Source organism: Crotalus tigris, unplaced genomic scaffold, assembly GCF_016545835.1.
Source record: "Crotalus tigris isolate CLP2741 ecotype Arizona unplaced genomic scaffold, ASM1654583v1 scf7180000017754.2947050, whole genome shotgun sequence".
NCBI classification, from domain to species: domain Eukaryota; kingdom Metazoa; phylum Chordata; class Lepidosauria; order Squamata; family Viperidae; genus Crotalus; species Crotalus tigris.
The window spans coordinates 272258-285437 of NW_024096616.1; the positions used below are offsets into that span (position 1 = coordinate 272258).

At 40.8% G+C, this 13180-nt stretch overlaps 1 protein-coding gene across 3 annotated transcripts in view; it reads right to left on the reverse strand.

The window, feature by feature from the left end:
• The window catches only part of ADAMTS2 (ADAM metallopeptidase with thrombospondin type 1 motif 2), a 274775-nt gene that overhangs the window by 159987 nt on the left and 101608 nt on the right, over positions 1 to 13180 (reverse strand). For all 3 annotated transcript variants that reach the window (XM_039340802.1, XM_039340803.1, XM_039340801.1), the window contains exon 3: positions 8209 to 8362. In XM_039340802.1, coding sequence (XP_039196736.1) covers positions 8209 to 8362 — 154 coding nt within the window. The remainder of the gene's footprint in view (positions 1 to 8208; positions 8363 to 13180) is intronic.

The window sequence follows — 13180 nt, forward strand, 5'->3', positions numbered from 1 at the left end:
TAGAGAGGGCTGTAAAAGCACTGTGAAGTCATATATACCAGTAAGCCTAAGTGCTATTGCTATTGCTATTGCTCTTTAGTCACTTAGAAAGTTCTACAATTTTTTCTTATATTTGTCTTTGCTTCTGTTATATTATGTATTGATCTCTTCAATCCAATCAATGCTCAATCAAGCCATTCATATAATATTTTTTAGCAGGATACAGGTGCAGATTCCATTACCAGTCTTAGTCACACCTATACCACGTGGACCCTTCTAACAATAACAGAATTGGTTAGTATTGGCACATTTTAGCTAGAATGCCACAAGCACAAATTAAGTGCAGTTTTGCTCTGTGCAGGATCATGCTAGTCTATGCAAGCTAGATCACTGAGCAATTGACTACCATGCTAGCCAAATAGTGTGACATGCATCCCACTAACTAGAAGACATATGCACTAAACGACACAAACTTATTGCTTGCAGTGCGAAATAATTCTTTCTTTTTTAAAAACAAATAGGAAGAATTAGAAATGCCATTCTTAATTCACTGCTGCCTTTCCCTAGCAGAGACTCAAAGTTTGGAGTGGTTCTTATATCAGAACCTATGAGGAGGAACATAATTTTGTTCAGTGCATTTGACTACTATAGCTAGGTACTAATGCAACTATTGCTTTCAGATCATTTTTCACTTCATTTTTCCACATAATATTATGTTTGGCATAAATATATCAGTGTTGCACTTGAACGATTAATAATGGTACTTGTTTGGGATGCTTATATTCCCCAGCCTACTAACAAAATACTATTGTATGATATATCCTGGAAACGTTATAATCTTAAGCCTCTTACTGACCTTAAACCAAAAACAGACTGCCTTGCCAATGTACATTACTTTTCTCTTTTATCTCATAAAACATTTTGATTGAAGTTAAAATGATTTCCAGACTGATACAATCCCATGCCATTCTATTAGTGTATGTTCTCTTCAACTACATCACATTTCTTTCAAAGACAAAATGTCTGGAAGTCAACAATAAGAATTGTTTTGTTGATTTGCTTGTATTTTCACTGAAGTTCTGTGGAACAGATAGAATTCAGCTTTATGCATAAGCTAATAAAAGATAGTGAAGGACAGATAAATAAATCTTTGCAAGCAAGTGCTGCATTCCCATTAGTTTTAGCCTAGTAGAGAACCAGTTTAGCCTAGTACAATGCTTCTCAACCTGTGGGTTGGGACCCCATTTGGGGTCGAACGACCATTTCACGGGGGTCGCCAAACAGGGCTGTCCACCATTTTTCCCCCTTTTCTTTGGCCACACCCCTGGCACCCAGTGATGTATACCACAACTTGGGGAACTGTATTATGGGGTCGCGGCATTAGAAAGGTTGAGAACCACTGGCCTAGTAGTTAAGGCACCAGGCCAGAAACCAGGAGACTGTGAGTTCTTGGCCCGCCTTAAACATGAAAAACAGCTGGGTGACTTTGGGCCAATCACTCTCTCTCTCTCTCTCTCAGCCCAACTTACCTCACAAGATTGTTGTTGTGGGGAAAATAGGAGGAAAAAGGAGTATTAGATATAATCAATGCCTTGAGATGACATTGAGATGTAAACATTGAGATTATAAACATTGAGATGTTTGTAAAAATAATAAAGGTGGGATTAAAAAAAGTAAAATATCTAATGAAGTAATTCTCAATCTTTTTAATGCTGCGACCCCCAACCGGTCGTAAGTCGAGGACTACTCAACCGGTCGTAAGTCAAGGACTACTCAACTGGTGCAGCACTGTTTGCAGAATGGGACTTTTGGCAGGCTCAGCAGGGCAGAGACAGCCTGGACAATTCCTATTGGCTTTTTAAAGCCAATAGAATTAGACTCTATTCAAGAGAGTCTATTCTATTGGCTTTCAAAAGCCAATAGAATAAAAGGGAGTAGCACAGCTAAGGAAAAGGGGGGGAAATGGCGGACTGTGTTGTTTGGCGACCCCCATGAAATGGTTGTTCAACTCCAAATGGGGTCCCGATCCACAGGTTGAGAACCACTGATCTAATGTCTCAGTTTAAGGTTGTGGCTACGGGCTATTCCTTCATTCCTAACTAAATAGATAAGGAGCACCATAAAAACAAGGAACCAGAAAGATCAAAACTGAAAAAGTATTCCATTGTAAAGGTGACCAGATTTCTATTTAATTATCTGGATTTGAAAAGATTAATAGAAAATTGGAGCTCAGAAGGAATTATCTTATATCGCTGGTTACTATATTATGCTGAAGAATGCAATTTCAACAGGTTGTTCTGATACTGTAAATACAGTGTTCCCTTTTTTTTAACCTTTCTTCTCATAGAAAAATTATCCCAGACTGGAATCAGTTAGACAAGGACACAAGAATCCAAGAATTTATGATAAGTAATATTTATTGAAGAAAAGACAGAAAATCATAATGAAAGAATTCAGTCCACTGTTACATTATAGAAGCTAGCCCTACTTTTAGAATCAATATTCAAACCTTCTCATGTTCACCCTACAAAGGCTGCCTAGCCTGATCTTTTGGGTGGAAAAGTCAGTTTTCACTATTGCCTTTTTTGAACAATAGTCTAATGTACTACTGTGTTACTTTTTCTTGAAATGTGTCATAATTAACTCTTATGAGAATTATAAAGATACAAAAAAGGAGGTATCTGCATTCCAGATTGACTATGAGTAACCTTACTTCAGGAGACACTCTAAACTTCAAGCTCCTGCACAAGACATAGCTAGACAGATGTTTGGATTTCTTCCACACAGATCCATTGCTGGTTCCCAGATATCTTAGGCAAGTCTTAGCTAATGGCAATTACCATTCAACAATGCTAACTGATACAAGAACATCGAAATGAATAGCCCAGCTGAGAACTGAAACCAACAACAAAACAAATGGAGCATATAAACCTGATATTAGAGGACTACCACAACTCCCACAGCATACCAACTGCAGATAAGAGTGTCAGAAGCAGGAAGGAACTGCATTCACTGCATTTTGTTTATTTGTTTTAATTGTTTATTTGTTGATCAGAGAGCTCTGGTCTGATCTAGTCTTCTTATTTTTTTTTCATCAACTGTACACAGGAAAAGTATTCAGCTTGATTTGTAGCATCGTTGGCTTCGGACTACTTTGCCTGAAGGAAACAGGATTAAGATTTGGCCAACAGGACATTAATAAATGAGGGAGCAGTCCAAATTACTCTGAGAATAATTTACATTCCATACCCTGGTTTTCAGCCACTGTTTCTGAGACATTTGTGCCAAAGACTATATTGACCAACTCAGTCAACTGCAGTAGGAAATCTTACTGTTTTGTGGAATTTCTGTTTTCTGTGTGCTGTTTCTGTTTATTTTAACAACTAAGATTTTTAAAAGTAATGCCATAAGGCATGAATTATGTTCAAGCTCTTTTGTTTCAGAGAAAAATATGTGGCAGTTAAATATTTTTCCAACATTGAAATTATTTGCATCAACACATTATTAACCCAACAATCTGCAATAGAAGAATAACAAAAATGTGCTACATGATCATTTGGCTTCAGCATAAATTTAAAGGATTAGAAACCTTCTTCAGAAGCTTGCTTGAATGTGTAACAGTCTAAAACTAGGTAGGTATGAGAGCTGCCCATGCAACTTCACCTCTTTTGTTCTCTGATCTCCAAGAATTAAGCAGAAAGTCTAAATAATCTACGCTCGCAACCCATGAAATCTAGAATCCTGTAAAAGCAGGGCCTTTGTAACATCCAAAGAAGTGTGTTATCATATAATTTATTATGCTTTAGATCTCTCATCTAAAAACATAGTTAGACTTAACTGAATGCAGTGCCAGCATGCATGCCCAACCTCTGCTCACTTTCAAATCCTACTGCATTCAAGGATAAGTATCTTTTCATCAGCAGCAATGTGGATTCATATGCATTCATTAGGGCTGCAGGGATGAGCTAGAAAGCAATAGATAAATAGGACCCCCAATTAATGCTATGTCTCTCTTCTCCCTACTACTTTTCCAAGAGAGACAAACTTTGCAAAACTCATGGTTGACATAAACCTGTCCTGTGGAACATCATCCCCCCTCAAGGTGAGATTGCCCCAAACCTACTGAATTTAAGGAAATCCTTGCAATTTTGAATGCACTCTCCTGTATTTTTGTTTGTATTTTGAATGGTTTTGTTTTAGTTGTGTGCACTGCCCAAGTCACATTCTGTCAACCCTTCAAGGTAGTCCAGACAAGAAGAGTACTAATACCACCTTAATTGTAAGATAGAGCCAGTTTGGTCTAGTAGTTAAAGCACCAGGCTGGAAAACAGAAGTCTATGAGTTCAAATCAAGTCAAATCAATCAAACAAACAAATGAACAAACAAAGTTACAGGAATATAATTTTGCAAGTCTGAAAGCACCTCTCCCCTTCCTTACTTTTATTCTCCCCAAAACTAAGAAAGATCCCTTCTGAGATGCTTTCTCTACCCCCAACTCTCCTTTAGACTCAGATTTCATTCATTAGACCATTGTTTAGTCTTCTGTCTGTCTCCCAAAGTCATTTTCGTACACTAGTACACACAAATGAGATGGGCAGCTATATACATTTCATAAATAAATAACAAAGCAGCTAAATCAGATAGTCACACCCAAAAAATTCTTTAGAAAGCAAGCACATATTTAAAAAAACATACCAAAGGACTAATCACCCTGTACAGCAACACTTACTCAAAGCTTTGATTCTTCAATTCACCCTCTCACATTGTAAATTAAGTACAGTTAAGTTATTGAGATCAGGAACAGTTATTTATCATGTGCAATCCTAGTCTGCCCTCAGCAGATAGTAGCACTTAGCTCAGGGGTCTTGGCCCTTTTAGGACGTGGACTTCAATTCCCAGAATTCCTCAGTCATAAAAGGGCCAAGTTTGAAAACCCCTGACTTAGCTGATTGATTGATTCATGAAAACAAAACACTAGACAGGATTGGCTCTAGGGCTATAGGCTACCTTTATTGTTCAATGTTTATCTAGCTTGTTTAGTTGCTTTAGGTAAAGGATGAGATGACATTACCTCCATCTACCCCCATTTAGAAGAAAACAAAACTGGTAGTCAAATCTTATTTTATGGGACAAAGCCCTTCACTATAAGTGAGGTTCTAGTTCCAGGTGTGCAGGACAGTCCATGAGACACAAATTGTTCTGTCTTTATTTTTATTTTTTATTTTATTTTTATTTTTAAAATTTATAAGCCGCCCCACTCCTGGAGGACTCTGAGTGGCTAACAATAAAAAACACATAAAACAAACAAAACAAATAGTACAAGAACAGTCATCCAGGGGTCAGATTTTATAAACCCCAGGCCTGCCGGAAAAGCCAGGTCTTAAGCAGTTTACGGAAAACCAACAGGGTGGGAGCGGTCCTAATCTCCGGGGGGAGCTGGTTCCAAAATGTGGGCGCCATCACAGAGAAAGCCCTCCTCTGCAGCCCAGCCAAATGGCACTACTTGGCCGACGGGACCTGAAGGAGGCCCAGCCTGTGGGATCTAACCAGACGTAGGGAACTATGAGGTAGTAGGCGGTCTCGCAAATAGCCTGGCCCTGAGCCATATAGGGCTTTAAAGGTAATGACCAGCACCTTGAATTGGAGACCAATAGTCAACCAGTGCAGCTCACGGAGGATAGGTGTAACGTGGGTGTATCGAGGAACACCCACTATCACTCACACGGCTGCATTCTGGACCAACTGCAGTCTCTGAATACTTTTCAAGGGTAGCCCCATGTAGAGCGCGTTGCAGTAGTCCAGACGTGAGGTGACAAGGGCATGAGTGACTGTAAGGAGAGCTTCCCGGTCCAGGTAGGGTCGCAATTGGTGCAACAAGCGAACTTGTGCAAAGGTCCTCCCAGCCACAGCCATCAAATGATGTTCCAAATTCAGCTGTGGATCAAGGAGGACACCCAAGTTGCGAACCCGCTCCGAAGGGGATATATTTTCCCCCGCAAGAGTCAACACTGGACAGTCGACATGATCCTTGGGAGGCAACATCCAAAGCCACTCGGTCTTGTCAGGATTGAGCCTGAGTCTGTTAACCCCCATCCAGACCCTCACGGCTTCGAGGCAACGGCCCATCACATCAGCCGCTTCACTGAGAGAGCTCGGGGAGGAGATATATAACTGGGTATCATCAGCATACTGATGAAGCCTCACCCCGTGCTGTCTGATGATCTCACCCAGCGGCTTCATATAAATGTTAAATAGGAGGGGGGAGAGGACCGGCCCCTGTGGCACACCGCATTCAAGGGGCCTCAGGGTTGACCTCTGCCCTCCCACCAATACCGATTGCGACCGGCCAGAGAGGTAGGAGGAGAACCACCGTAAAACGGTGCCTCCCACTCCCACCCGTTCAAGTCGTCGCAAAAGGATACCATGATCGATGCTATCAAAAGCCGCTGAGAGGTCAGGTAGCACCAAGACAGAGGAATAACCCCTGTCTCGGGCCTGCCAGAGATCATCCATCAGCGCGACCAAAGCGGTTTCTGTGCTGAAGCCGGGCCTGAAGCCAGATTGAAAAGGGTCTAGATAATCCGCTTCATCCATCTCATTTTCAGCCAAAATGAACGGGAAGATGGGAAGATCAAGCTAAATGGTGTGGAAATGCCCTGGCCTCCTCAGTATTTTCTCTCTGATATAAAGCCAAGCTTGACCCTTTGTAACTTGTGCTTTGACACTTTCTCAGCAAACCCAAGTGCCTCCAACATCCTGTGAGCCTGTATTGTACAGTGGAGGAAAAGCGTAATGGATTCTCACTCGTTTGCTTTGTAACAGTTCTTGTGAATTTACTACTAGAATATGGAAATATAGGAAACTGTTTGTTATCATATTTTCATCCATCAAGCCCAAAACAATCTTTCCCATTATGTATCATTTGAAATGATTCATTGGGAGTTCCAAATTTGGGAGTGGTATTTTCAATATGCCATGCCATGAACATGACTATTGTGCTATTGTCCCTTCCCATGTATGACAATGCTTATTTTATTCAAAATCTCAGAGCACTATAAAAAGTACAACAGAGAATAAATCAACTATTATTATACAACTTTTGCAAGTCTAACTCTGATCAACTCTTAACAGCAAGATAGGATGCTAGAATGTTCAAATCCAAGGAAAGACAGAACAGATAAAAGGCTTTTCCAACACACACACTTTTGCACATTCAGGAATAAAGGTAATATTATGAAGAAAGCAAACATATACTTATAGTCCTAAATAATTACAAGGCTCTGGAAACAATTCATCAATACTGAAATTGGACAAAGCCCTAAGGGCCAATTCAAGCATATTATGTGAGTCTTGATTTATCAGCACTTGATTATGCAACAGTTCAGAATCAATATCTAAAGGTGTGAACAGCATTTACTGAATAATGTGTCTGACCACATCAATCTGGAGTGCTCAAGCTAGGCTGATTGTTTCAGCCACACAAACTTTTGCAACAATTCTGTTCAAATATTAAATCTAAACATGGAACCCTTCAAGGGATTCAGAAGGATCTGGAGATGCCTATGCTGGTTTAGGTCAACTCTTGATCCTGACAAATTCAGTGTGCAGGTTTGAAAGCAAATGCCACTTGCATTTTTTTGCTGCACTTAGATGCATAAACAGTGTCTTCCTTTCTGACTTCCATATCAAAAATGGAGGGAATGGGCGATGCACAGGGGGCCACTGGGAACACAAGAAGCCCATACATAGGCCTTTCCATACACTTTTTGCAATTTTCCAAGATCAGCTAAATGCCTGAGTAGTGCTAACATAATAAATGCATATCTATATTATTCACACAGAGGTTCCTGATTGATTCTCATCCAGCATTCTTTGTTAATTTATATAAATTGATCTGCATCTTCCCCAGTTTTAAAGATCTCCTTTCCATGGTTCAGACTTGCCACAATTGGCCTATGCTGCCTGTTTTATTGCCTGAACAATCCCAAAAAGTGTTTAGGACAATAATTAATGCTGGGATGCTTAATTAACCTAAACCCATTTCTTTCAGGTCTTCTATTTCATTTAAGCAACAAATGTTGAAGCACAACAACCAGAAAGAAGGAATCTTGTTCCTCAAGGATGTAAAGCCAATGGTATGAATGAACAATTCTACCTATGGTGCTATTGAACACATGCTTTTAGCTGAAAGTGTTCGGCCATCACTTTTCAGGATCATTGTAACCTTACCTCTAGGCTGGGTGTCTGGATGTTCTCTGTGAAATGTTTCCTTGACAGCTGTCCTGCGATATACCACATGGGTCCTTCCTTCTTCCTCCTCCTGCTTCCCCTTCTGCAGAGGTTCAATGAAATACTCGTCCTTGTCTGTGCGAATCATGCCAGCCTGAAGTGACAGGGCAAAGATTGAACATTTCAAATTACTGCCCATGCTGCAGACATTTTGAATAAATCTTTACAATATGCGTAAGCACACTTTAGCCTTCTCCGGGGAGCAGTTAGGATGCAGAGAGTAAGCAAGATGAATTCCTGATTAGAGCAACATCAGTGTCTGTGCTTGACAAGGAAGGGCAACAGTAAAGCATTAGACTAAAGGGATTTCTTTTGGAAACTAATTAACAAGAGCTGGGATTATGGTATAGGAGGAGAGGGAGTCATGATCAGAACACCACTACAGTCGAAGAATGTATAATAGTCATTTGCATGAAGTTATAGCAGTAAAGTGCATTAAAATGGCATCTGGGCACCAATATGGCACACAGGCTTTGAAAGGGAAAACTCTGAGACAATTTCTGCACTGGTTGCCTTCAGACTGACTTTACCAGTAAATAGCAAAACCAGCCCAATTACATTGGGTGGAGACATCTTGGCTGCAATCCAAGAAGAAGAAAGAGAAAGAGGAAGAAGAGGATTGGGCTGACAGCAGTTACAGATGGGATGGATGAAATTTTAACTTCCATTTTCTGCACCATTTTATTTGTCTGTTTGCCCACAGGAGTGAAAACAGAACAACACAGAGAGAGTACTTAGAGAAGTCATGTTTTTGTAATCTTGCTCTAGTGCTCACTTATGTGTCAAAATTATAGTGGCTAGAGTAGAGTAGAGTAGAGTAGAGTAGAGTAGAGTAGAGTAGAGTAGAGTAGAGTAGAGTAGAGTAGAGTAGAGCAGAGTATTCTTTATTACCCAAGTCTGATTGGACACACAAGGAATTTGTCTCCAGTGCATCAGTTCTCAGTATACATACAAACAACAAAGTGATAAATCATAAATGATAAGATACAATCATAAATCATAAGATACAACCATCAAAGTAATAGTCATAAGATACCAATAAGAGTAGGTAATAGGAAAGATGAGAAGGATAACAGTAATACAGTCCAGGGCCAGATTGGTGATAGATCATTGAGGGAAAAAAATCTACTTATATGCTCCGTAAGAATTTTAATGAGTACAAATGCAAGGCATTTCACTTGTTTGAGATGTTGGACTGATGATTTTTAAATATAATAATATAAAGGCAGGCACTTCTGAACCATATTGGAACCAGCATGTCTGCATTCAAGACACTTAAACTTTCCATGATAACTTTGCCACCTTTCAGAGCCTCTGCTTCCCATGTGGGCAACTAGACATGAGGCAAGGAAGAAAGGTCAGCAACTAAATTTCTTTTCTTTTTCTTTTCAATTAGTGTGCACAGAAGGGGTAAATGGTTTCTGAAATGAAGCAGATGTGGCAGGAAGATTTAACTTCTTCCAACCTGCACACTGTGGTCCTACTCCCAGTTTGGACCTTTCGCCTTAATAATGAAAGAAAATCAAAGAGTCAACAGCATTCTAAATACAGAAAGAAACTTTAATTAGATTGAAAATTACTATTGGGTCACGGACTAAGTTCTATCACTAGGTTTATGAGAAAGGACTTTAGTTCAGCTCTGGTATTAGAAACCATACCAAGCTGAGCATGAACTTACGAGTACTGGTAAAAACAGAAGGGTTGCAATTCAACATCACTAACTCGATCTAGTCCCCCGAGATTTCATACATGGAAATTTAATTAATTTTATTCAATTGATTCGAATTAGACATTGCCTGACTCTGAACCCACACTGGGCAATATACATTAGTAAGTAAATTAGTAAAATTAAGTGATATAATTATTATAAAAGGAGCAAGAAGAAAGGAAAAAGCAAGCATGGGTAGCAAATACAGCTAACCACACCTTCACCATCAAACAGTCTGACAGAGGGCCCAACACCCTATCTCAGCCTGGGAAAACAGCCTAGGGCTTTAGGGTTTTCTGGAATGCCATTAGGGTGGAAACCACTTGGATATCGGGTGGGACCTCATTCCAGAGGGTAGACACCATGACAGAGGAGGCACACCTCTTCAGTCCTGCTGAAGATGACACTGTTTAATTGAAAGGACCCAGAATGTGCCATTGAAATGGATGTTGGAAATTAAGAGACACCTTAATTGCACTGGTACAGAGAAATAATGCTAGAGTGCCAGAATTCCAGAGACATTAGGGCTATTTGTCCATTTCACTCAGTGTATAATTTCTATTTTACAAGTCATTTTGGGTACAAAAAAAGAGAATTTGCATTCTGTCCCTAGATACCTCTAATCATATGGCTATTCTTGTTAAATCCTCGAGTTAATGGCGAAAGAAGAGCACGCATTCTGTAGCCAACAGTTCTTTATTCTTCTTCTGCTCACTCCAACAACAACACAGAGGCTCGCAGGCCTCTCTCTAATATAAGGATTCCTGGGCAAAAAAGGTTACAATGACCCCCAACAACCAACACATCCAATGGACCTTCAAAATCCTTGTGCTGCACTGTAAGGATGGCCTCCCCCTTTACACACACCTTGGAATTTTGAAAATCTGTTAAGATTATGTTGGATGGCCTAAGTTTGGCCTGGAACCCACTGCTGCCACAAATCTTCCTAAATATATGAATGGAAATGATTGAAAGAGCGGACCCAGTGTCCAGCTCTATGACCAAAGGGACTCCTTGCAACCTCATCTTAAGTGACAGCTTCTTTTTAAGTGGTTTGTGTGTGTCTGTTCTGCAAATACTTCTGCGCGACGTGCAGAAACCCACCCTGTTTTGGCTGGGGACCCTAGTACCTTTCAGATGCAATTCTTCTTGAGGTTGTACCTTCTGGAGGCCCAGACAGAGGAATGCTATGTGGCCTTGCCTGCCACACACTCTGCAGATGATGGAACGGAACCTGCAGTCGGCTCTCTTATGGCGACCTCCACACCAGAAGCATTTGGATGCAGCTGGAGCTTTTTCTTTGCTTTCCTTCTGTTTTCTTTCCATGGACTGGTAAAGACGATCCACCTCTTCTTCAGGATCTTCATCCGAACCTCCTTGGACTCTCTCATGGTGCATGGAGACTGCTTCTGGGTTGTTCCTGATGGGCCGCATGTTCTTGACCTCCCCACCTGCTGCCTCCTCAGCCGTCACCTCTCTCAAAGCATCTTGGAATGAAATATCTTCTTTTGCAAAGAGCCTCTGTTGTAAGCTCTGTTCCTTAAACCACATACAAAACGGTCTCTCAGCCTCTCTTCCAAATCTTTAAATTCGCTGATTTACCTGCCCTCTGTTCCCTTTGTTCAAACGTATGTCTCCATGCAATGACAGACATCTTGGGCTGGAAATGTTCTTTTAATAGCTTCTTTAAGTCTGTATACATTGCAGATTCTAGAGGAGCAGGGGCCGCCAAATTTTCCGCAATTTCAAATGCATCCTGACCACCGACACACAACAGGGTTGCAGCCTTCAAGCCATCTTCTCTGACTTGGTTCACCCTAAAGTAATTTTCTACTCTAGCAACATAGGACTCCCATCTCTCTGGGTGAGCAACATCGAATTCGGACAAACGCCCTATCTTCGCCATCCTTGCTTCTATGTCTGGGAAGGAATCTATCAGCCGAGCTTACCTCCAGCGACGCTGTACTGGCAGGCCAGACGCTGAATTTAACACCGTCTTCCCTTCCTCAAGGACTCCTTGGATAAGTCTTACAGCTTTTCTTCTTTAAGTTTGCAAGCAATCCCACCTTTGTCGCCAGTGTTAAGTCCTCGAGTTAATGGCGAAAGAAGAGCACGCATTCTGTAGCCAACAGTTCTTTATTCTTCTTCTGCTCACTCCAACAACAACACAGAGGCTCGCAGGCCTCTCTCTAATATAAGGATTCCCGGGCAAAAAAGGTTACAATGAGAAAATGGCACGCTTTCGTGCCTTGCGCATGCGCGCAGGCTGGCGCTACTTAGTCTGGTCCCGGGCAGCTTGCAACAGCCCAGGACCATAGCAACGGACCAAGCCTGCCTTTGCAGGCTCAGGACACAACAATTCTATTTTCTTTGATTGTCTGCGGTAAATGTTTCTTTTTTGGCTACAAAAAAAAGTTGATATCAAGCTAGCACTGCTACTTTACTTTCATTATGGTACTGAGTGACATAAAGGTAACTGCACTTTAAAACTCTGTCATGTAACTTCTTACTCTAATTTAGGTAGATTTCACATTAAACACAGAAAAACAGAAAACCGAACAAAACCAATCAGAATTATTTACAAGTGGTAAACTGAAAAAGGAGATTAGCTTTCGCCTCCCCTCCCAAAACTTAGGAAAGGTAATATCAATTTGGAACTAATTTGGCTTCATATTTCCATACCAGGAGGGGAAACAAATATGCAAATCTGTGCATAAAGTTCAAACACAGTCTAAGAATAATTTCAATCTTCACATGACAGCAAGCAAATCTCTTCCTTTAAATCCCAGCCAGGAGATAATTCAGAACATATCGTTCCTCGTTCCTCAAATGGTTCCTCATTCTCCTAAGTATTTTTGGGGGGGCACTTTATGATGTTTTCCCATATATAAAAAGGCAGCTAATACAAAGGAGATCGTGAATCATTCATAGTCATACCCTTTTATATCACACTTATGTTATGTTATGTTTATTTGTAGGAATTTATGGGAGATCACATGAGCTTCTTCTAAAGAAAAAGAACAGAAGCAAAATAGGAAGATAGTTAACAGGCTAAGCAATTCAAAACCTTGACTGATGGGCTAGATCAGTGGTTCTCAACCTGTGGGTCGGGACCCTATTTGGGGTCGAACGACCATTTCACGGGGGTCGCCAAACAAGGCTGTCCGCCATTTTTTCCCCCTTTTCTTTGGCCATGCCCCTGGC